This window comes from Balaenoptera borealis (assembly GCF_965194805.1).
Source record: "Balaenoptera borealis genome assembly, chromosome: 3".
Classification (NCBI taxonomy): Eukaryota; Metazoa; Chordata; class Mammalia; order Artiodactyla; family Balaenopteridae; genus Balaenoptera; species Balaenoptera borealis.
In genome coordinates this window covers 100,031,552-100,054,097 of record NC_138866.1, presented here as the reverse complement: position 1 = coordinate 100,054,097, position 22,546 = coordinate 100,031,552, and the positions used below count along the sequence as shown (strand labels likewise).

The 22,546-nt window shown below is 36.9% G+C and overlaps 1 protein-coding gene and 1 pseudogene across 11 annotated transcripts in view; both read left to right on the top strand.

The window, feature by feature from the left end:
• The window catches only part of DMXL2 (Dmx like 2), a 149,760-nt gene that overhangs the window by 64,160 nt on the left and 63,054 nt on the right, over positions 1 to 22,546 (top strand). For 9 of the 10 annotated variants that reach the window (XM_082387371.1, XM_082387369.1, XM_082387367.1 and 6 more), the window contains 7 exons: positions 2 to 241; positions 785 to 1,056; positions 1,701 to 2,397; positions 2,736 to 2,857; positions 14,837 to 14,926; positions 17,302 to 17,419; positions 21,997 to 22,116. In XM_082387371.1, coding sequence (XP_082243497.1) covers positions 2 to 241; positions 785 to 1,056; positions 1,701 to 2,397; positions 2,736 to 2,857; positions 14,837 to 14,926; positions 17,302 to 17,419; positions 21,997 to 22,116 — 1,659 coding nt within the window. The remainder of the gene's footprint in view (position 1; positions 242 to 784; positions 1,057 to 1,700; positions 2,398 to 2,735; positions 2,858 to 14,836; positions 14,927 to 17,301; positions 17,420 to 21,996; positions 22,117 to 22,546) is intronic. The other variant, XM_082387370.1, reaches the window with a different exon arrangement.
• LOC309626576 (HUWE1-associated protein modifying stress responses 1 pseudogene) lies at positions 2,864 to 12,100 on the top strand (annotated as a pseudogene). The gene has a single exon. The product of its transcript is annotated as an HUWE1-associated protein modifying stress responses 1 pseudogene (transcript).

Sequence of the window (22,546 nt, the reverse complement as noted above, 5' to 3'; positions counted from 1 at the left end):
GATATTCCAAATGTCTTGGTTGGCACTGTATTTAACATTGATGATGGAAATGGGGGCTTTGTAGTTCATTGGTTAAACAACAAAGAATTTCATTTTACATCATCTACTGAAATATTTATGCAGCAATTACGAAAACTTTCTGAAAAGCAGGTAGATCATGAAAACGACAAAGGAGATAGAGAAGATGAGGAACGTTCACAGGAGGAAAGAGAGAGGGGTTTACGTATGAAACTAGACCATGGTTAGTATCCTGTGTTCAGATTTTCTTTTTTACAAGCTGACAGCTTTTTGTGAAACCACCTTTGGTTTGTAATCTTTCCTTCCTCCCCTCCTTCCTTTTCACTTTTCCATTAATTCCACAGGTCTTTACTGACCATCTACTATGGACCATCTACCATCTAACTTTGCTTTGTTATAACCTATTGCTTTCAGTAATATATTACTTTGGAAGCCATGCTTTTGGGGGGGAACAGGTTTTGCTAATAATGGTAATAATAAAGATAATGTGATAGTGTGAATGAAATTTTGATTCATCTAAAACTAAGAAATGTAGTAATTTTCAGTTCACACCAGAAAATAGTTTCCTTCCTTGTTTTTTTTTCCTGGCCATAAGTTGGAAAAGGGATTCATGATTTCTAAAGTTAGTATGCTATTTATTGATAGTCTAGTATGTAAATGAATTTCTGTAGTATAGTATGTAAATGAATTTGATAGTCTAGTATGTAAATGAATTTTCTATAGTATTTCTGTTAGTATGTACTGATAAATTTATTTTCTGATTTAGAATTATCCCTGGATAGAGAATCTGAAGCAGGTACAGGATCATCAGAACATGAAGATGGAGAAAGAGAGGGAAGTCCTAGAACCTGTTCACGACCTGGTGTACCAATGCCACTGCCTACAGTCCTGCTTGATCGGAAGATCGAAATGCTGCTAACTGAATGGAATAAGAATCCTGACATGCTTTTTACTATACACCCGGTAGATGGTACCTTCCTAGTGTGGCATGTAAAGTATTTGGATGAATATAATCCTGGAATATTTAGACAAGTCCAGGTATATTTTAATGATGAAGCAATTTTTACATTTCTTAAAAAAGTAAAACAGATGCTATTCAGATTTAGCAGGTTTTCAGAAATACTCAATGATTTTATTATTGATAAGCAACTGAGAAGAGAATAACTTGCTACCAAAGGGGGGTCAATGACCACAGATTTTATAAACTTGATTAATTTAAGTAAAATGAATTTGGCTTTGAAATGTGATACTGAGTACTTGAATGTATGTGTATTCATTTTTTCTGGGAATTCACAATATTTTGAATAAACTTAAGAAACTACCCTAAAAATGTGACTCAGGATGAGTCCCTTCCACTTCTTCAGTTTTATTAATTAAATCTACTATCTTTATTGGTTATCATTCTGAACAATATTTGTTTAGATTTATGGTTGTAGTCATCTAGATGTACAGGCAAGTTTCAAGTTTCAAATACTTGAAACTATTTCTTCAGTTTTCTCATAGGCGATGAATAGAGATATGATACTATATAAATAGAGGAAAAGGATTAGACCATAATGAGGTCGAAAATGATATATTTTGCTAGGAAGCTGAGGGTTGACATTTTGAAAATGGAAGTATTTTTAGAAGACTTTGAGAGGAGGCAGACTGCTTACACTGAATCATGTAATTGTGTTTTTCAGGTTTCTTTTTCTTCTCGGATTCCTGTTGCATTTCCATCTGGTGATGCAAGCTCTCTTAGTAAAAATATCATGATGTATGCCTGTATAAATGCTACAAATGATGCTCACCACACTCTGTTACATGAAGACATGATGGCTGAATGCAGTCCTCATGGATCACAGCTGCATTCTGGACCACACAGTACAAATATGAACATTTTAGCTCCCACAGTAATGATGGTCTCTAAACACATAGATGGCTCTTTAAATCAATGGGCGGTCACTTTTGCTGATAAGTCTGCCTTTACCACTGTTCTAACTGTATCTCACAAATTTAGATATTGTGGTCATAGATTTCACCTCAATGACCTGGCATGTCATTCAGTTTTACCATTATTATTGACATCATCTCATCATAATGCTCTGCTGACTCCTGAATCGGATTTTCAGTGGGACTCAGACAATAAATTAAGTAGATTAATGGATCCTGTAAGACACATAAAGGGTTCCTCGAAACAGCCTCTCAGAAATGCAGCAACACGTACATTTCATGACCCGAATGCCATCTACAGTGAACTTATTCTGTGGCGCGTGGACCCAATAGGACCTTTGTCATACACTGGAGGAGTATCAGAGTTGGCGCGAATTAACTCTTTACATACTTCAGCCTTCTCTAATGTTGCTTGGCTTCCAACTCTTATTCCTAGTTACTGTCTTGGTAAGTGTTCATTTTAATAGTGAAATTAATAAAAGCTTTAAGACAGTTATTTATATATAAAATGATTTATATTTGTCATTAGGAAGATTTTTAATAAGTATTCAGAATGTAAGCATCAGACTTACGTTTAGAGTTTCTAGACTTTTGTTTTTCATCTTTTCCCTCTCATAACCTATTTGTTGAATTTTTTTGGTTAATAATTTTATATCTATTAATTGTATCTGTGTTTCTGGACCATGGTTATGTCTAAAAAGAGAAGTGTGAATATTTTTTTCTCATACTTCAGCCAGTAATAAAAATAAACTATATATTATAATGCAAAGTGTTTACTTTCTCAGGCACATATTGCAATTCTGCAAGTGCTTGCTTTGTTGCTTCTGATGGCAAAAATCTGAGACTCTACCAAGCTGTGGTAGATGCAAGGAAATTATTGGATGAACTGTCAGATCCAGAATCTTCAGTAAGTATTTCCTAATCTTTATTAATATATCTAAACTAATAAGGAATTCTCTTTTAATTTGTCTAGGACTTTTATTTGTTAGTTGGTGTTTAGGGAGTGAGCATCTGTTCTGGGCTCTGTGTGACTAGTTTGTTTTTTCTTAATTTGTGTTCCAGTTTACATGAATCAAAATTACAGTCTGTTGACGCTTTCACTGCTGTGGCCCAGGTTCAATCCCTGGTTGAGGAACTAAGATCCCACAAGCCACACAGCGCGGCCAAAAAAAAAAAAAAATTACAGTCTGTACATCACATCACACATCAATACGTTTTACATTTAAAGAAATAAATATAATTTTTTTTCTAAAATGTGATTTTTTTCTTGACATTTTTCACTCTTTAGTTTGGTTCTGTTAATCTTTTTTTTGCTCAAGAAAGGTTTTAAGGCAGCTCTACCAACCTCTATGTTTAGGTTGGAAAATTTGAACTTTTCTGAGCTTGATTCACTATTTTAAAAGTCCTCTGGTTAGAATATGTTATCAGTGGGTGGCAGTGTCTCATTCTGGTAGTTATCTATTTGAACTGGAAGTCATGCATATTAGTCAGTATTCAGATTTGAATGGTGAACTTTCCATTTACCTATAAAAACGTGCCTTTTAATAAAATAACTTCTAATAAAAAATGTTTCCAATATTGAAAATCAAAGACTGTTTTTGTTTTGTTTAATTTTTATTTTTATTTATTTATTTATTTACTTATGGCTGCATTGGGTCTTCATTGCTGCGCATGGGCTTTCTCTAGTTGCGGCAAGCGGGGGCTACTCTTTGTTGCGGTGCACAGGCTTCTCATTGCGGTGGCTTCTCTTGTTGCGGAGCATGGGCTCTAGGCGCACAGGCTTCAGTAGTTGTGGCTCGTGGGCTCTGGAGCGCAGGCTCAGTAGTTGTGGCGCACGGACGTAGTTGCTCCGCGGCATGTGGGATCTTCCCGGACTAGGGCTCAAACCTGTGTCCCCTGCATTGGCAGGCGGATTCTTAACCACTGCGCCACCAGGGAAGTCCCTCAAAGACTGTTTTTGAATGTCTGCCATGTACCCCTAGACGTGTAGAGAATACAGTGTCTGCCTTTAAGGGAATTTAAATTTAGCAGAGGAGAGAAATTATTATAAAAGGTTAAATAACGGTTTAAGACAGAAGCAGAGGTGTCTGAAGTTGGTATGTAATTAACTGCCAAACACTATTTCATAATTCAGGGGCAAGAGAGATCAGAGTAGGGTAGGCATAGAAGTTTTTATTAAGGACAGTATATGAGTTCATTTTTGATAAGATTCAGAAAGACAAATCCTTGGTCTTTGCTGAGTGATAGAATAGCCTGAGTGGATACAGGAAAGTACGTGTATAAATAAGGCTTGTTCCAGAAACAGTGGTAATTGGACTGGAGCCACAAGTTCGGCATAGAGAAAGTCTAGAAAAGTAGCATCTTTAAAATTATCGAGTTGGAAGATTTAAAGGTCCCCTAGTCTAACCAGCCATCTGATACTTTGTCTCTACCACATTCCTGCCAATTTGTCATCTGGCCTCCAAGGAGGGAAGCTCAACTCTAAACGTAGCTCATTCTGTCTTTGAATTACCATCACTATTATATTGAAATTAAACTTGTAATCCTTAAATTCTACTTGTTAGCTTTAGTTCCATTTAGAATAAGTCTAAGATTTCTTACATGTGAGAGCACCTCATGAGGGGCACCTGTCTTGGAACCCCCCAATTTTTTTCCTCAGGCCAAACCTGCTGTTCCTCTGCCTATAAATTTATCTGTTTTATATGTGACCCTGGTTACTCTTCTGAGCAGCTTTCAGATTGTCTATACACCGGGCATCGTAGGATCACTAGAATATAGCAGTATTGTGGCGTCTCTCAGTAGATACTATTATGTTTGGGCAGGCACGCCACATTTTTTGTATGTAATTCATATTGAGCTGACTTTCAATTAAATATCACAGAGTCTTTTTTTTTTTTGCTAGTAAGCCATTCTGTATTTGTGCATTTGAATTTGGGACCCAAATATAGACTTATTTCCCTATTACATTTCACCTTGCTAGGCTCAGCTTAACAGTACATCCTTTCAGTATCCTTTTGAATCCAGATTCTGTTACTTGCGTTACTGCTTTGACTTATGACTTATATCACCGGCCTATTTGATGAATGTTGTTCTACATCTTCATCTAAGTCAATTACAGAAATGTTAAACAGTACTGGACTGAAGAAAGAACCTAGCAGTATACATTTGAAATCTTTCTCCATTTTTTATTGTCTAGAATATTTCTCCAGCTTATCCCAAGGATTTGCATGAGGCAGTTTGTGGTGTACTTCACTGAAGTAAAATACACCCTGTCTGCCATATCTTTTGCAGTCAAAAAAGGAAGTCAGATTTGTAGGAGATGATTGTTTTAATGTATAGTAGGTTGAATGTGTGTATCCTAATGTCTCTTGATGACTAAAACGTTGTACTAGGTAGACATCAGGCTCTTTATTCTGACTTACAGAAGTATGTTGTTTTCCTTTTTGAAAATTGGAACCTTTGCCTGTTTTTAGTCTTTTGGCTGTGGCAATCCCCATGACTTCTCAGAGAGAACATCCTCTGTGGTTTATTGTTCTCATTGGCAAAATTTCTCAATAACCTGGGCATTACTTTTTCCAGGAAAGTATAAATTCATTTAGAGCAGTTGGATACATTCTTGGAATTTTAAAATTTATCTTGGTCTTCTGCTCCAATGTACTTACCAATGTACTTTTTTCTTAAACCCTTCATTTTCATTATTTTTTTTTAAAGTTAAGAAGTAATACTTATTCATTGTAGAAAATTTTTGGTCCTTTCTACTTTTGCAAGCTAAATTCTTGAAATAGAAGACCAGAGACAAAGTAGGAATTAGGAGTTCTTTTTTCTCCTGATCTTTATTAACATTAAACCATCAGCCTCTGTTAATAAGCCTATCTTTCTCTTTCTCTTTGTACTCTGAAAACAATAATTAATTCAGTGACTTAATTTTTCAAACAAATCTTTAATTTTAGAATAGTTTTAGGTTTACAGAAAAGTTGGAGATATAGTGCAGAGTTCCCATATACCCCTATTGTTAACATCTTATATTACCAGAATACATTTGTCACAACTAAGAAACCGTTATTAGTGTGATATGATTAATTAAACCCCAGACTTTATTAAGACTTAACTGATTTTTTCCCACAAATGTCCTTTTCCACTAAGGTTGAGGTTCCAGGACCTCATCCACAAAGCCACATTACATTTAGTCGTCATGTCTCCTCAGTCTTCTCTGATCTGGGACAGTTTCTAAGTTTTCTTCATCTTCATCAGCTTTTTCTCATGACCTTGACAGTTTTGAGCAGTACCGGTGAGATATTTTATAGTATTTTCCCTCGACTTGGGTTTGTCTGCTATTTTTCTCATGGTTAGACTGGAGTTATGAGATTTGGGGAAAAATACCTCAGGTGTGTGAAGTACACTTCTTGTGTTACATGAGGGGCACATGCTAACGATATGGTTATTAGCATCTTCCCTCTTTTTTTCTTTTCAGCTGCAAGTTTGTTAATTTATTGATGTTTTTAAAGAACCAGCTATTTGTTTCATTGAACTCTTTGGTTTTGTTTTAATTTTCATTAGTATCTGCCCTATCTTTATTATTTTCTTCCTTACGCTTGATTTTTTTTGGTTTTCATTTACTAGGTTTCTTGAGATAGGAGCTTAGGTTCTGGTTTTTTTTTTTTTGGCCAAGCCGTGCAGCATGTGGGATCTTAGTTCCTGGACCAGGGATCAAACCCGTGCCCCCTGTGGTGGAAGTGTGGACTCTTAACCACTGGACTGCCAGAGAAGTCCTAGGAGCTTAGATTCTTTTTTTTTTTTCCTTTTCTTTTTTTCCTTTTTTTTTCTTTATTTATTTTATATAGCAGGTGGAGCTTAGATTCTTGATTTGAAACTGTTCTTATTTTCTTTTTTTTTTTTTTTAGGAAAGAATTACTCTTTAAGGCTTTCTTTATACCTATTAACATCAATTTTTTATAAATGTATTTTCAAAAACATTTTTAAACGTGTGCACAGTTTCAAAATTCAAACAGCATGTACTGTACTGTTATTAAATTAAAACTCTGTATCACCTCCCACACTTCATTGGAAACCCCTTTAAACCTTTTGTTTTTAATTCTTTTGATAAGTTACCACCATAATTCTAAATGATGTGCTTAGATTTCAGTTTCTTAATTTACCAGCAGTGGAAATCAAGTCATTTCCATCTTCTTTGATAGACAGGGAATTCAGCTCACATTCCACTTGTCTCTCTCTCTCCACTGAGTTTTGCTAGCTGTATTAGTGTGTGTGGTTTTTCTATTAGCTGCCTTTATACTTTTAAGTGATGTATACATAATCCTGTATTTTCATTCTGTCTTCTTTACACATTATCTCTTTTATCATCCCAAAGTAAAACGAGGAAAGTTGCACCCCTGCACTCACCCTTCCCGCCTCCTGCTCTCAACTTGACTTCTGCCAACTGGAGCGTTACCTTTACAATGTCTTTTATGACATGCACGTTCTATTCTATAACTAAAATTAGGTCTTATGTTTTGATTATAAAAATTGAAACTAGTAACCATCTAATTATAATTATGTAAATGTGATCATTTCAACTATTTGTCACTGATTTGTCACAGATTCTCTCAAAGGAGAAAGTCCAAAGGGTTAAAGTCAAATGACCTCTCTTATATTCCATCAAGTGATCAGGCCACAGTTTTGCTCGTCTTGTATTTGAATCAAAACTTTCTTCTCTAATTTTTCAGTTGTTTTCTTGGCATTTCTAATTTCTTGGGCTTCTTTTTTCTTGTTGAGAGGAAAAAAAGAAACCTAAGTCTTCTTCCCCACTGGGCTAAGAGCTTCCAGCTTCTTAATTGTCCTGCCTGTTAAATCTTCCTCTTTCTGTTCTTGGAGGAATTCCTTTTAGGGTCTTTTGATCTGGTGTTTTAATTTGAGCTGTGTTTTTCGGGATGCTGCAGACATGTCATCCTCTCCGTTTCACACCTAGAATTCCACCACTGTTTCCTGGACCGTGAGCTGCTTCTCTCTCTCCTGTACTGTCGATAGAGTACCTCCTCAAATATTGTAAATTTTTTAAAAAGAAAGGTTGCCTGGTAGATAAGGATTCTGAAATCATTCTGAATCCAACATGGCTGGAAAAGTGTTTATTTTACCTTCATATTTATTTTTTAAAATATTTATTTATTTATTTGGCTGCCCCGGGTCTTCTTTGCGGCATACAGGCTCTTAGTTGCAGCATGTGGGATCTAGTTCCCTGAGCAGGGATCGAACCTGGGCTCCCTGCATTGGGAGTGCAGAGTCTTAACCGCTGGACCACGAGGGAAGTCCCTTTCCCTCATATTTAATTGATAAGTTTGGCTGGATATTAAATTATAGATTTAAGATCTTTTTTTTCCCCTCAGAAATTTAGAGACCATTATTTCTGTCCTCCAGTGTTTTGATAAGAAGTCTTATACCTATAATACTCTTATTCTTTTATTAGTAACCCCTCCCTCTCTCTCTCTTTCTCTTGATGCGTCTAGAACAGCAGTGTACAATAGAAATATAATGTGAGCCATACATGTAACTTAAAAGTTTTCTAGCAAGCATTTAAAAGTGAAAAGAAAATGGTGAAATTAATTTTATAGCATATTTTCATTAATCCAATATATCCAAAATAGAATTTCAACATGTAGTGAATATTTTACATTATTATTTTTTTAAACATCTTTATTGGAGTATAATTGCTTTACAATGGTGTGTTAGTTTCTGCTTTATAACAAAGTGAATCAGCTATACATATACATATATCTCCATATCTCCTCCCTCTTGCGTCTCCCTGCCACCCTCCCTATCCCACCCCTCTAGGTGGTCACAAAGCACCGAGCTGATCTCCCTGTGCTATGCGGCTTCTTCCCACTAGCTATCTATTTTACATTTGGTAGTGTATATATGTACATGACACTCTATTGCTTCGTCCTAGCTTACCATTCCACCTAGCCATGTCCTCAAATCTATTCTCTACGTCTGTGTCTTTATTCCTGTCCTGTCCCTAGGTTCATTAGAACCATTTTTTTTGTTTTTAGATTCCATATCTTTGTATTAGCATATGGTATTTGTTTTTCTCTTTCTGACTTACTTCATTCTGTATGACAGACTCTAGATCCATCCACTCACTACAAATACCTCAATTTCATTTCTTTTTATGGCTGAGTAATATTCCATTGTATATATGTGCCACATCTTCTTTATCCATTCATCTGTGGATGGACACTTAGGTTGCTTCCATGTCCTGGCTATTGTAAATAGAGCTGCAAGGAACATTGTGGTACCTGACTCTTTTTGAAGTCTGGTTTTCTCAGGGTATATGCCCAGTAGTGGGATTGCTGGGTCGTATGGTAGTTCTATTTTTAGTTTTTAAAGGAACCTCCATACTGTTCTCCATAGTGGCTGTATCAATTTACATTGCCACCAACAGTGCAAGAGAGTTCCCTTTTCTCCACACCCTGTCCAGCATTTATTGTTTGTAGATTTTTGATGATGGCCATTCTGATCCGTGTGAGGTGATACCTCATTGTAGTTTTGATTTGCATTTCTCTAATGATTAGTGATGTCTTATCCATATTTAGAAGTAGACTTGGGAACTTAAAAAAAAAGATAAGTCACAATGTTGCCCTGCAAAAAGAAGTTTTAGTAAGCTGAAGTTAAATTAAAACTATTTAAAGAACTACCATACCACCCAGCAATCCCACTACTGGGCATATACCCTGAGAAAACCATAATTCAAAAAGTCATGTAGTCTTTGGGGTGGGCTCGGCAGCGCAGGCAGGGCTACGGGGAGCGGTCGGCAGTCTGAGGCGGTGGCGGCCATAAGGAGGCCGCGGCGCCATGGCGGGCGGTAGACGCGATCAGGCCGGCGAGGCGAGAGGCGGTGGCGTTCATCCGGTTCGCAGCAACCTTCTGCAGGGGCCGGGAGTGGGGAGGACCGGGGCGGGGGTCATCCCGGGCAGCGCGGAGCGGCGGGGCGGGGCTCGCAGGCCGTCAGGGTGCAGAAGGCCTGGGCCGCTGCGAGGAGCTGCTGAAGGCCGCTGGGCCCCGCCGCCGGGCCGCTCGACGACCAAGCTCCTGCGGGGCCCCGCCTGAGGAGGACGCGGCCGCGGCGGCTGCGAGGCCACGGGAGGTCGCGGAGGATGGAGGAGCGGAAGGAGGAGGGCGAGGCCGAGATCCAGGAGCACGCCCGAGCATTGGTTCTTCAAGTGGGAGCGGCAGTGCCTGGCCGAGGACGAGCAGGACGAGCAGCTGCCCCCCGAGCTGCAGGAGGAGGCGGCGGCCGCCGCGCAGCCCGAGCACAAGCAGCAGAAGCTGTGACACCTGTCCCAGACCTCGGCCACCGCCGTGGCCGTTCCCTTCCAAAAGGCAGCCACCGCCGTCACCAGCCTCTACAAAGAAAGCGTGGATACCCATCAGGGAAGTTGTGATATTGGAATTCAGATTGGCTATCAGCGACGCAATAAGGATGTGTTGGCTTGGGTTAAAAAGCTCAGAAGAACGATTCGTAAAGAAGATTTGATCAGCTTCCTGTGTGGAAAAGTTCCTCCACCACGAAACTCTAGAGCTCCCCCAAGACTGACTGTAGTGTCCCCTAACCGAGCTACTTCAACGGAAACTAGCTCATCTGTAGAGACTGATTTGCAACCCTTCCGGGAAGCCATAGCTCTGCATGGTAAAGCCGTTTAAACATGTTTCTTTGGGAAAATGGTTAAGAGTGTGCCTGTGGACCCAATTTCACATTAAGGTTTAGGTCCAGATATATTGTCTGTTTTTTGTCTGTTCTAGTTACTACTTGCTCTGGAAATGTTTAAATAGAATGTAAGCTAAGAACTTATATGGGCAATTTTGAGTGTTAGCCAGCCTATCCTAAAACATGTTTTTAGAAAGTTAGTTTGAGCTGATTGGTGTTACCATAACAGCATTTTTTGCAACATTGATTAGAATTTATTGCTTTACACGCTTATGTTGTACATGTTTCCTTACTCTTCTGAGTCAAAGAGGAAGTTCTTGTGTCTTAAGAATTTTATTGCATTTATACTTAGCTGGAGAGCCTAGTCAATGACAGGCAAGTAAGGCAGATAACTGTTGGGCTTGTTCTCATGGGAACTCCCTTTGATACCTTAGGTTATTGAGTGTGCCTGTAGAACGTGAGCGTTGATGACCCAAGAGGGAGTGGACAGATGTAAGAAAAATTAAATTGACTTTCCTTATGTCTGTTGTTCCTTAGGGCCTTGCTTTGATAGTCAGGACTGTTAGAGAACAGGTCCATCTCCCCAGGCCAGACCTGCCATAAAAAGGCATTTTGGCTGAGGGGTTTAAGTATTATTGGAGAAGCCTGGGGTATATAGTCAGTAAGTTTGTTGTTGCTTGTTCTCTAATACAGGCTTCCAGATAGAACTGGGAGAGGTACTTATAGGACATTCAATACTGCTGTAAAAATAAAACAACAGAATAATAAGACTTGGTTGAAGCCAAGATGAAAACATGGATTGTGCAAGTGACTAAGCAGATAGAAGTAATTAGTGAGTTCGGTCATGAGTCCTGTTAAAAGTTCACATTTATGAGCCATAGTGTAGGTCATCTAAAATAAAGTAACCTGCTAATAAAAACTGGGATATATACAAAGGGCTTCTATATCATCAAAGCTTTAATGCTTACAGAGATTCTTGTTCTCTTTGGCAAACATTGATTCTTTACCTAAAACCGCATTCAGAACATGGAGTTGGAAAAAGTGTTGGTTTTTTTTTCCCTCTTGATTGTGAGATAGTTTACGATAAGTTAAAAACACAAAAACATTTTATTGCAAGAAAGTCCATGATGTATGGACGCAGTACTTAAGACTGCTTGCTGTTTCTAATATAGTGGAATAGTTGATGCCGTCAGAAAGTTTGAAACCCAGGCAAAATAGAGATTGATCTGTTCCTACTGAATCAGAGTTTCACATCTTTTACCATTAAGTTTGAAAAAAAATTACTAGACGTGTACATAGTTTGTCAGATTAATTTTAGTGCATGGTAGTATTTGATGGAGTTGTGTTTTCCTTAAGCATTTTGATTTCCTTGTTAAAGTGTCTTCTTTTCTGTATTATACTCTACTATAAAAGGTAGTTTTAAGAAACATAAATGCCACTCTTGTTATAAAATCTTAAAAAAAAAAAAAAGAGTCATGCACCACAATGTTCATCGCAGCTGTATTTACAATAGCCAGGACATGGAAGCAACCTAAGTGTCCATCGAGAGATGAATGGATAAAGAAGATGTGGCACATATATACAATGGACTATTACTCAGCCATAAAAAGAAACGATATTGAGTTATTTGTAGTGAGGTGGATGGACCTAGAGTCCGTCATACAGAGTGAAGTAAGTCAGAAAGAGAAAAACAAATACCGTATGCTAACACATATATATGGAATCTAAAAAAAAAAAAAAAAAAAGGTTCTGAAAAACCTAGGGGCAGGACAGGAATAAAGATGCAGATGTAGAGAATGGACTTGAGGACACGGGGAGGGGGAAGGGTAAGCTGGGAGGAAGTGAGAGAGTGGCGTGGACATATATACACTGCCAAATGTAAAATAGCTAGCTAGTGGGAAGCAGCTGCATAGCACAGGGAGAGCAGCTCGGTGCTTTGTGACCACCTAGAGGGGTGGGATAGGGAGGGTGGGAGGGAGACGCAAGAGGGAGGGGATATGGGATTATATGGATGCTTATAGCTGATTCACTTTGTTATACAGCAGAAACTAACGCACCATTGTAAAGCAATTATACTCCAATAAAAATGTTAATAAAAAAAAAAACTAAGATTGTCACTTGGTCAAGAGACTGTCAAACAAGGAAGTTGTCTATATTGAAAACAAGATAATCGAAGTAGATGAAAAAAAAAATGTTTGCTTTCTTAAAGCTAGAAAAGTAAAATTATAATTAATCTTATTTTTGGTAAAAATAAACTTAAATTTAAAATAATATTATGAGTTTTAATACACTTACTTTTCAATTTTTAAATATTTTTCAACCACTTTAATGTTCTGGAAAAAAAATAACCGTTAAAAAATGCATAAAAACATGTCTGTGCAGTTTTACTTTTGCCTTAGGCTCCAGTATGGCTCATCAAGACACTGCTGGATCCTGTATTTAAGATTTTGCGGGACTTCCCTGGTGGTGTAGTGGTTAAGAATCTGCCTTCCAATGCAGGGGACACGGGTTCGACCCCTGGTTGGGGAACTAAGATCCCACATGCTGCAGGGCAAGTAAGCCCACGTGCCACAGCTACTGAGCCCGTGCGCTCTGGAGCTTGCCCACTGCAACTAGAGAGAAGCCAGCGCGAGCAGTGACGAGCCTGTATACCGCAACTAAGACCAGACGCAGCCAAATAAATAAACAAATATTAAAAAAAAAAAAGATTTTGTTATTTTGTTCATTATGATTTTTTACATTAATTTTTATTTAAAAATATTGCATTAAGATATTATTTATCTTGATTATTGAGCTTTTGGTGCCCCCTTTAAATTGAGGGTGAAGTTGAGCGGGATCCTGTAGTGTTGAATAAGGCATTCTGTATGTCCATTGGTTATAGCGCTGGCAGAATAATTGTGGGCAGGGAAGACACATCCTTAGCTGGAATAGGTATTCCTGTGAGGGGACCTCGGCCTCGGCTATATGTTGGAAGTAGCTGAGGAGCTTGTAAAATGCCTGATGATCAGATTGTACCCCAGACCAGTACGTCAATGTATGAAAGTGGGATCTAAACATCAGTGATTATTAAAGCTCCCCAGGTTGTTCAGTGTGCACCCAAGGCTGAGAACCATTGATCTGCAGCAGTACTTCTTAAACTTCAGGATGCACATGAATCATCTGGAGAGCTTGTTAAAATGCAGATGTATTAGCTTTGTGGTCTGAGAGTCTGCATTTATGAAAAGCTGTTGCTGCTGGTCTAGTGACCACACTTTAAGTAGCAAAGATTCATGGTGTGTTAGAGAAATTCCAGTGTTTTAATCTCACCAACTGTAGGCCACAGTTGAGTCCAGGTTTCAAGTGGACAAACCCAGCAGACTGTTGGCACCACTTCCAGGTGTCTGAGCTAACATTTTAAATCCTGAATCTTGGGTGAATATACCCATAACAAATTCAGCCCTACCCAAGCACATATTTTGTCCTCCTTTGTCTAATAACCCTATAATCTGTTCCCATTCATGCACTCTGGAATTCTGCTGATACAAATTGGAAAGATCCTATAACTCCGGTGTATATGCTGCTTTCCCATAGCCAACCTTGTACTTAGACTCCTAGGCTAAGCTGGGATCTTATTCCTCTTAGTGGCCTGAAGGTAGTAAATAGTGGAGGTGTTGCTGAGGAGAATGGGCATCTCAGTTTTTATGCTAGAGAAGGCTGCTTGGAAGGAGGGAGAAGGAAAACTGCTTTTTTCAGCAGAAAGGTTTTGGGATTCAAAGTTAGGCTTCCTTTTAGTTTACACATCCCCATCCCAAGACACAGAGTCCCACTTCTCAACCTTTGCCCTTATCTTCGATCTGGCAGGGTTGTACTTTTAAATGGCATTGCAGATCTGCAAACCATACACACAGGCATAGGGCTAGATCCTCAGCCAGATCTCTCATGGGGCATTAAGGTTGCTAAATGAAGACATGTTCAAAGAACTAGATGCCTTGAAGTTATATACTGTTTATGTAAACACTATAGATTTTTTTCCTTAGTTAATTTTTAAAATGAGAATGAGTAAAGAAAGTTGAAATATTTCTTTGAATGTATGAATTGCCATTTGTTAGTCAGTGAATATTTAGAAGGGCCTTTAATGTCCGAGATGCTGTGTCATATTGACAGTAGATTCATATGTTGTTGATCATTAACTTTTTTTTTTTTTCACAGAAACTTATTGGAGAAGTGTTTAATATTGTGAGCCAACAGTCTACTGCTCGACCTGGCTGCATTATTGAACTCAATGCAATAACCAACCAAGTAAAAACATGCTTGTGAATTGGTGATACTAACATACTTTGTCCCAGAGTGCTTAATATGCATAAGATACACAGTTGAACCTTGAACAACTTGGGGGTTAGGAACACTGACCCTTCTCACTATAGAAAATCCACGTATAACTTACAGTCAGCTTTCTGCATCCTCAGTTCTGCATCTGCATATACAGTTAACTGCAGACTGAGTAGTCCTGTAATAATTACTATTGAAAAAAATTCCCATGTAAGGGGACCTGTGCAGTTCAAGAGTCAACTATATTTCATTTCAGAATAGTTCTCTTGTTTGATACTAAATATAGCCAACTTCTCTTGATTTCCTTAGTGAAAATCTCCAATGATTTACGAATTCTTCGTCTCCAGTTGAATTGTATCTGTAGCCTTATTTCCTGTTTAAAGGTCATTTGATTCAGTCAGGGAAGCCATGAAGGAAAATACAGTACAGCTGCATAGAGGCTCGGTTTGTGGTTTTTCTTTTTATATTGTTACTCATTTCAACTCAGTAGATGGTGACATCAGCTTTAAGAGTGTTTGCTTTGTTAGGCTGAGTATTAGATATTTTTATGAGATCCATTAAAATGAAGATAGAAGTAGGATCAAAGTATGCATTTACTTTCTAAGTACAGGTCTTTTGTGTAGGCACTGTTCTTTCCTAGCCCCTACCTAGAAAAGAAGGAGAACCCTTCCCTCTACAGGGAGTTTGTAAATCCCATTATAGCCCTCATGTTTGTTTCTTCAGGATCATGTTTATGGACTGAAGGGGAGAGGAGTAATATATTCATTCCAAATATGAAAAAAGTTTACTTTGATGAGGAAGTTACCAACTATTTTCAAACAAGGGAATGAAGAAAGAGCCAACCATATTTAAAAACAAATATAGTATTATGTCATTATTTTTCCATGATGCCTTGCACATTCTGTTGGGGAAAATGTAATAATTTCCACCAATGTAGAGAAATTACCACATCAGCTCTTGACAACAGAAATGTGGCTGCCGGACTCAAATTACTAACGCCTCCTAGGAAACCCTTAACTTGTGATTTCCTTTTTTTCACTCCATAGGGATATGGGAGAAGAGTGTATTAGCTTCAACCCATAAATGTCTTAATTTTTAGTGAACTGCGAGTTAAATTCATTTCCCCAGTGTAGCCCCTTCTCTACTCTGTACCATGGGATATTATTACAGACCTCTTTCACCTAGCATTTTGCTTTTTACTTCATACTTATTGAAGATTTTTCCCTTTCCATTTGTGGCTATCTTTATCACAAGGGCTGGTAAACTGCAAGCACTGATAAATGGCTTAGGCTTATAAATCATTCTATGTTTGTTTCCAATGTGCTGTATGCTTTCTGTATCCATGAAAGCATCACCCTTCCCTTTTCTTTCATTTATTCTTCTTCCCTGGGGGAGGTGACCTTTTATGCTATGAATGTGAAGGGATTTTTTTATGTTTCTGTATGGAGAGACATAAAAATACCTTATAACTTTCATAAAAATTTTGTGGGTCAACCTAATGTCATAGTCATTTTATTTCCTTCTATCAATACTATGAAAGGAGGCTGATTTGCTTTATTCTCTAAGATTATAGCCCATCCATTCAGTGCCAAGATTATCATAGCTGCTTGCCTTCCTTGAAATCTGTGGGGCAGCCATCAAATTGTCTTGACCTACTTCCATAATAAGCTTTTGTTCGGATTTAGCCTTTCCTTGAATTTCAGTTCACTTTTGTGATTCTAAGTAGCTATTTGTGATTATCTTTACTCATCTCTGTGTGGTCCCAAACATGATTTTGTAGCATCAGCTGACTGTGATGTTTCATCTATTCTTTTAGAAATCTTAGTTACTTAAATGTAAATACATTTCTTCAGAGATGTGTCATTCCCACTGGCTGTTATAGGATCCTTCATAATTCCCACTAGACAGACTTATTGGAAGTACTTTGAGGACCTTTCTGGTTGTTTTTTTTTTTTTTGGTTCTCAAGTAGAATTAGAAAAAGAACCTATGGTAGTGTGCTTAATATGGTCTGCATGGCCACCTCCAGCCAGTCATGAGACCTGATATTTTTGAACTCAGAGTGGCCTAGATTACTTAACTGTTTTTTTTTTTTTTTGAGGTGCAAACCTGTTGATTTGTTTTTACTAGAGTTTCACAGTTCTGCTATTGACTATAGCATCTTTGAAAGTAATTTATCTAATGATTTTTTTCTCTTGCTTTTTCCATTCTAATTAGTCATTCTATAAAGAATAGAAATTGTTAGAGAGATTTTTTTTCTTCTATTTTATATTAGGGTTCTTGGGGAGGTAGTGGGTGGAAGATACAGAATTTCAAAGATAAAACTTTACTTTTTTCATATTTGTAGTGTGGCTCAAATACACAGTTGCTTCATGTGTTTCAAGAAGACTTCATTAGAGGATATAAACCGCATAAGGAAGATATGGAGAAAAAGGAAACAGAAATATTTTTTCAACCATCACAAGGTACTTTTAAAAAATAGTCTTGAGTTCTATACCTTAATCTTAGAAAACCTCCAAACTTTCATTGAGTGTGGATCTTTATATCAAAAGTCATCACTCATGATTTTTGGCAAATACACCAGTTCTATCAGAAATGCTTTTTTGTAGGTGAAGAACACATGAGGGTAAAAATTATATTTTGAAAGACAGGTTCTCTGGTGACATAGCCTTTTGCCAAGAAATGTTATTTATGAAACCTAGTTTTATTGTTTAAAAACTTAACTTTAGTTGTTCAACTCCACAATTAAATTATTTTGATTGGTAGTAAGTATCCCTCTGGTATCTTAAGGAAGCCAATTAATATAAGTTTACTAAAGATTATTGATAAATATAGGAGGAAGATATTATGTTGTATGGTATACCAGGAAGCTTAGGTACGCTTAGGTATTATGTTGTATGGTATACCAGGAATTAAAGGTACCATCTCATAGTTTTCCTCTCTGAAGGGTTGTATTTCTTTCTTCTTCTTGTGAAAGAAAGTAGTTCTCCTAAGACCTTTCAAGAACAAACCGTATGATATTTAAACTTTATTATTTAGCTTAAAATATTCCTTTTAGAAGTTATACTTTGTAATTATAAAACTTTCATGTTCTATTTGAAAATGAAATTTGAAAATAGAACATACTGAGTAGAATACTTTCTGTTTGAAGGTAGGAAAGACATGTCCTACTTTAAGAATTCATTTTCTGTGATTAATAGTTTTTAGTTTACAAAGGGTTTCCAGATACTTTATCTCATTTGGTTACAGATTGTAAGTATCTAGAAGGACATATCTAATTTTCTTAGTATAGCTTTTATCACAGAATTATGTATAGTCATTTAAGGAAGGTATTTCTACTGAATTTGTACCGTTAATTTCGTTTTCTTTAGTGGAAAATCACAATGAGTTCTGTCTTCTGTGAGGCTTAGCTCAAACATCTTTTAACCCCTCAGACTAATAATTTTTTCCCTTTCATGCATCTTCATAGATCAGAACTTTTCTTCTTTCTAAGTTATTCAGTTGTCACGTTCAGTTTTATTTCACTGTCACTATAGCATAACAGTACTGTATAGATTTAAAATGTGCTTTTCCATAGTATTTCACCTTTACTTGGGTTAAACTTTTTTATATGCTTTCCTGCAAATCTAACTATCAATTATCATGCTACTTCTGACAGGGAATACATGCCAACCTACTAGAAAACAATGCTTATATAAGGTTGGTATTTTTTAAATAATATTTTTAATTGGAAGACCTGCATTTAAAAATATTATTTTATTTCCCTCTTTTGATATATATATATATATATATATATATATATATATATATATATATATATATATTTTTTTTTTTTTTTTTTTTTTTTTTTTTGGCTTGTGGGATCTTAGTTCCCCAACCAGGGATCGAACCTGGGCCCATGGCAGTGAAAGCACCAAGTCCTAACCACTGGACCGCCAGGGAATTCCCTTGATATTTCTTCTTCTTTTTTTTTTTTTCTTCTTGTTGGGGTATAGTTGCTTTACAATGTTGTGTTAGTTTCTGCTGTACAGCGAAGTGAATCAGCTATATGTATACATATATCCCCTCTTTTTTGGATTTCCTTCCCATTTAGGTCACCACAGAGCACTGAGTAGAGTTCCTTAGGCTATATAGCAGGTTCTCATTTAGTTATCTATTTTATACATATTAGTGTATATATGTCAATCCCAGATATTTCTTTATGTCACTCTGAAATCAGGCCGAAAGATTTCCTGATGCTTTTCTTGGTTTTCCTTTAGTTTTTGTACAAAGTTTCTCTTGATTTTATAGCTGTTTTCTTAAGGGACTTGAAATGTGTATTTCTCCTCTTCCCTGACCCTGCTGTATTTTGTATTTTCTAAGTTTTAGTTAAAAATTAATTACTCTTTTAATTAAGAAAAATGCCAGTTACAGACAAAAGTAGAGTGCGTAGTTAAAGGAACCTTCCTATGCCCATAACTTAGATTGATGATTTTAAGATTTTGTCACCTGCTTTATTTACCCTATTTTCTTTTCTTTTCCTTTTTTCCTGAAATATTTTAAAGCAAACTCAGCCATCATGTTGTTTCGCTCCTGTGTACTTTATGCATTTCTAAAAATGACTTTCTTACATGTGTGCTGTTATCACATTGATAAAATAACAAAATTTCTCAGAATTCTGTAATAACTAGTCCATATTTACTTCATTTAATTGTCTCAAAAAAATGTCAGGGTTATTTGTTCTTAATTTGTTTGGATCCATATCCATATAGAGTCCACACACTGTGTTTCATTTTTTAAGAGTCTTTTAAGCTAAAGTAATCCCCCTTTATACTCTTATCATGCCACAGACTTGTTTTAGAGAAAGTTATTTTATAGGAATTTCTCTGACCAGTTACTTCATTTAAAATTTTTCCTGTAAAGTGCAAATTACCTCTGTAGACTTGATTTGATCCAGGTTCAACTTCCTAGGTGTTGCTTTGTTCATCATAGAAGGTCATAAGAAAGAACATAATGTTAGGATGTCTCGTTTTTAGTGATGCTAAGATTCAGAAAATTCACCTGGTGGCACCAGTGTAAAACTTGCCAGCAATCTATTATCCCATGGTTTCTTCCATTGATATTGTTGCTTTCCAATCAATTATTTCATTAAGGATTGCACAAGTGTGATTTTCTAGTTTTATCAGTTCTCATTTATTTATTAGCTGGAAAGCATTTGTAAGGAAAAGCTTTCCCTTACCAATGGCAGCTTTTTGGCTATTTTGAAATAGAGTTATTTTTAGGAAAGCGAGAGTAAGTGCTTAGTTCTTTCCCTTTAATTGATGATTTTGCTTAGTTCTTTCCCTTTAATTGATGATTTCAAAGGAGTTTGTGCCCAGGTTGCTGCCAGTCGTTACGGATGAATTTATTGTTGTTGTTGTCTTTCTTTTTATTTTGTGAATCATTATGAACCCATTTTAGAAAAACTACTGAAGAATAATACACATACAAAGATATACTCATATCACTCATGAATTTTTATGTACTTAGCATATTTCAGTCAGTTTGCAGTCATAATTCTAATGCTTGCATTGTCCTGTATTAGGCTAGTGAAGACCCTTTCAAGTTGGTCCTGAGTCCTTTTGACACAACCTCATTATTTTTGATAGTTTGCTTTCTTTCAGGCACAGCAAGATATGCCAGGCTTATCTTGTAGATAGCCTTTGCAAGAATGGAGTCATCCCTCCAAACTGTTCCTTTCAATGGAGCATGGTATTTAGAGGCCACAATTTGAGTTTTAGCCGTGCTCATTGCCAATATGGGTTTTCATTTTTTTTCTCTTTTTTCTCCTTCCTTCCTTCCTTCCTTCCCTCCTCCCTCCCTCCATCCCTCCCTTCCTTCCTTCCTTTTTTATCAAATGAAAGAGTCTTTAAATTCTATACTGCTTCACAATTTTCAAAAGTTTCACACCCATAATTTCATATAATGTATAGGTTTTCATTTTTAAAGAAAGTTTTTGTTGTCCTTTGTAGATCTCGTTTTCATATATGAAAAATGCAGTTGTCAATAGGGAAAATTATGTTCACAAATAATGTCTTTTCATAAAAAATGCATAAAATTTCTAAAAAGTCTCTCCTGTACCACCATCATTGACCCTCCACCCATGACTATTAATTTTTTTAAAAAATGCTATTTTACATATAGAAAAAGCAGGATACCTGTTTACTTCATTCTTTCCATTTAATTGCCAATTTTCCAATTAAGGAGTTAGTGCCCCAGTTACTTCAGGGGGCATCCAGTGAGGCTGACTTGCTCCTGTTCTTTTTCTCCCTCTCTTGCTCTTGCATTCTCTCTCTGTGTCTTTCTCTTCCTTTCTCTCTTCCTTTCTGTTCGTCCTTCTGGTCCTCTTGTCCTTCCTTTCCTTTTTTTCTTATGTGCCCTCTCTCTTTTGGTATTCTTATGAACTCAGTGTGTTTTAATAAATTGTATTCATTTTTATTCTTTGATGCTCAAATTGTCTCATTTTTGACCAGTAGGTATCCCTTCATGTTGACTTTTGTACTTTTGTTGTAGCCCTGTTAGTCTTAGATAGCCACCTAACTTTTAGCATAAAAGTTATATAAAACTGCTTCTAGGGGCTTCCCTGGTGGCGCAGTGGTTGAGAGTCTGCCTGCTAATGCAGGGGGCATGGGTTCGAGCCCTGGTCTGGGAAGATCCCACATGCCGCGGAGCAGCTAGGCCCGTGAGCCACAACTACTGAGCCTGCGTGTCTGGAGCTTGTGCTCCGCAACAAGAGAGGCCACGATAGTGAGAGGCCCGCGCACCGCGATGACGAGTGGCCCCCGCTTGCCACAACTGGAGAGAGCCCTCGCACAGAAACAAAGACCCAACACAGCCAAAAATAAATAAATAAAAATAAATTAGTTTAGTCTCATAGTCACAAAAAAAAAAAAAACTGCTTCTATACTTCTATTCTTCCCTTTCCTCCCAACTTCTATACATATCAAGAGATTTTGTTTAAAATGCCTTTCTCTTAACCCTATAGAAACATGTTAACTTAAATATTCTTTTCCTTTAACAATAGGATACCGACCACCACCATTTTCAGAAAAGTTCTTTCTAGTAGTAATTGAAAAAGACAGCAATAATTGCTCTATTCTCCATATGTGGCACCTTCATCTTAAATCTGTACAGGCATGTTTAGGTAAGTAATTATATTACAGTTTTATGTAGAGATGATATGAAATAAATTCATTTTACTGGATATGCTTTAGGTTGGTTAATTCTTTAAAATGAAGATCCAGTGAACTGTAAATTGACTTGCTGAATTGAAGTATGTATAAGCCAAACTTTTAATTACAAGGCCATAAATCATTAATGAAACAGGTTAATCTAAAAACAAACCAGTCAACGGGCACATTAGACGTATTGAAAAAAAAAGTTTGATTGATTTATTTTTTAATTAATATTTATTAAATGCCTATTATGACTCTGTTCTAGATACCATGTCTCTATAAATCAGTTTTGCGCATAGAATTAATGTTGTATTTTTTTGTTGGTGAATACACACTGCCATCTGATACCATACACATTAGCTTTAGCATCACTAAAAGAAGATTTGCTATTTAGAAAAA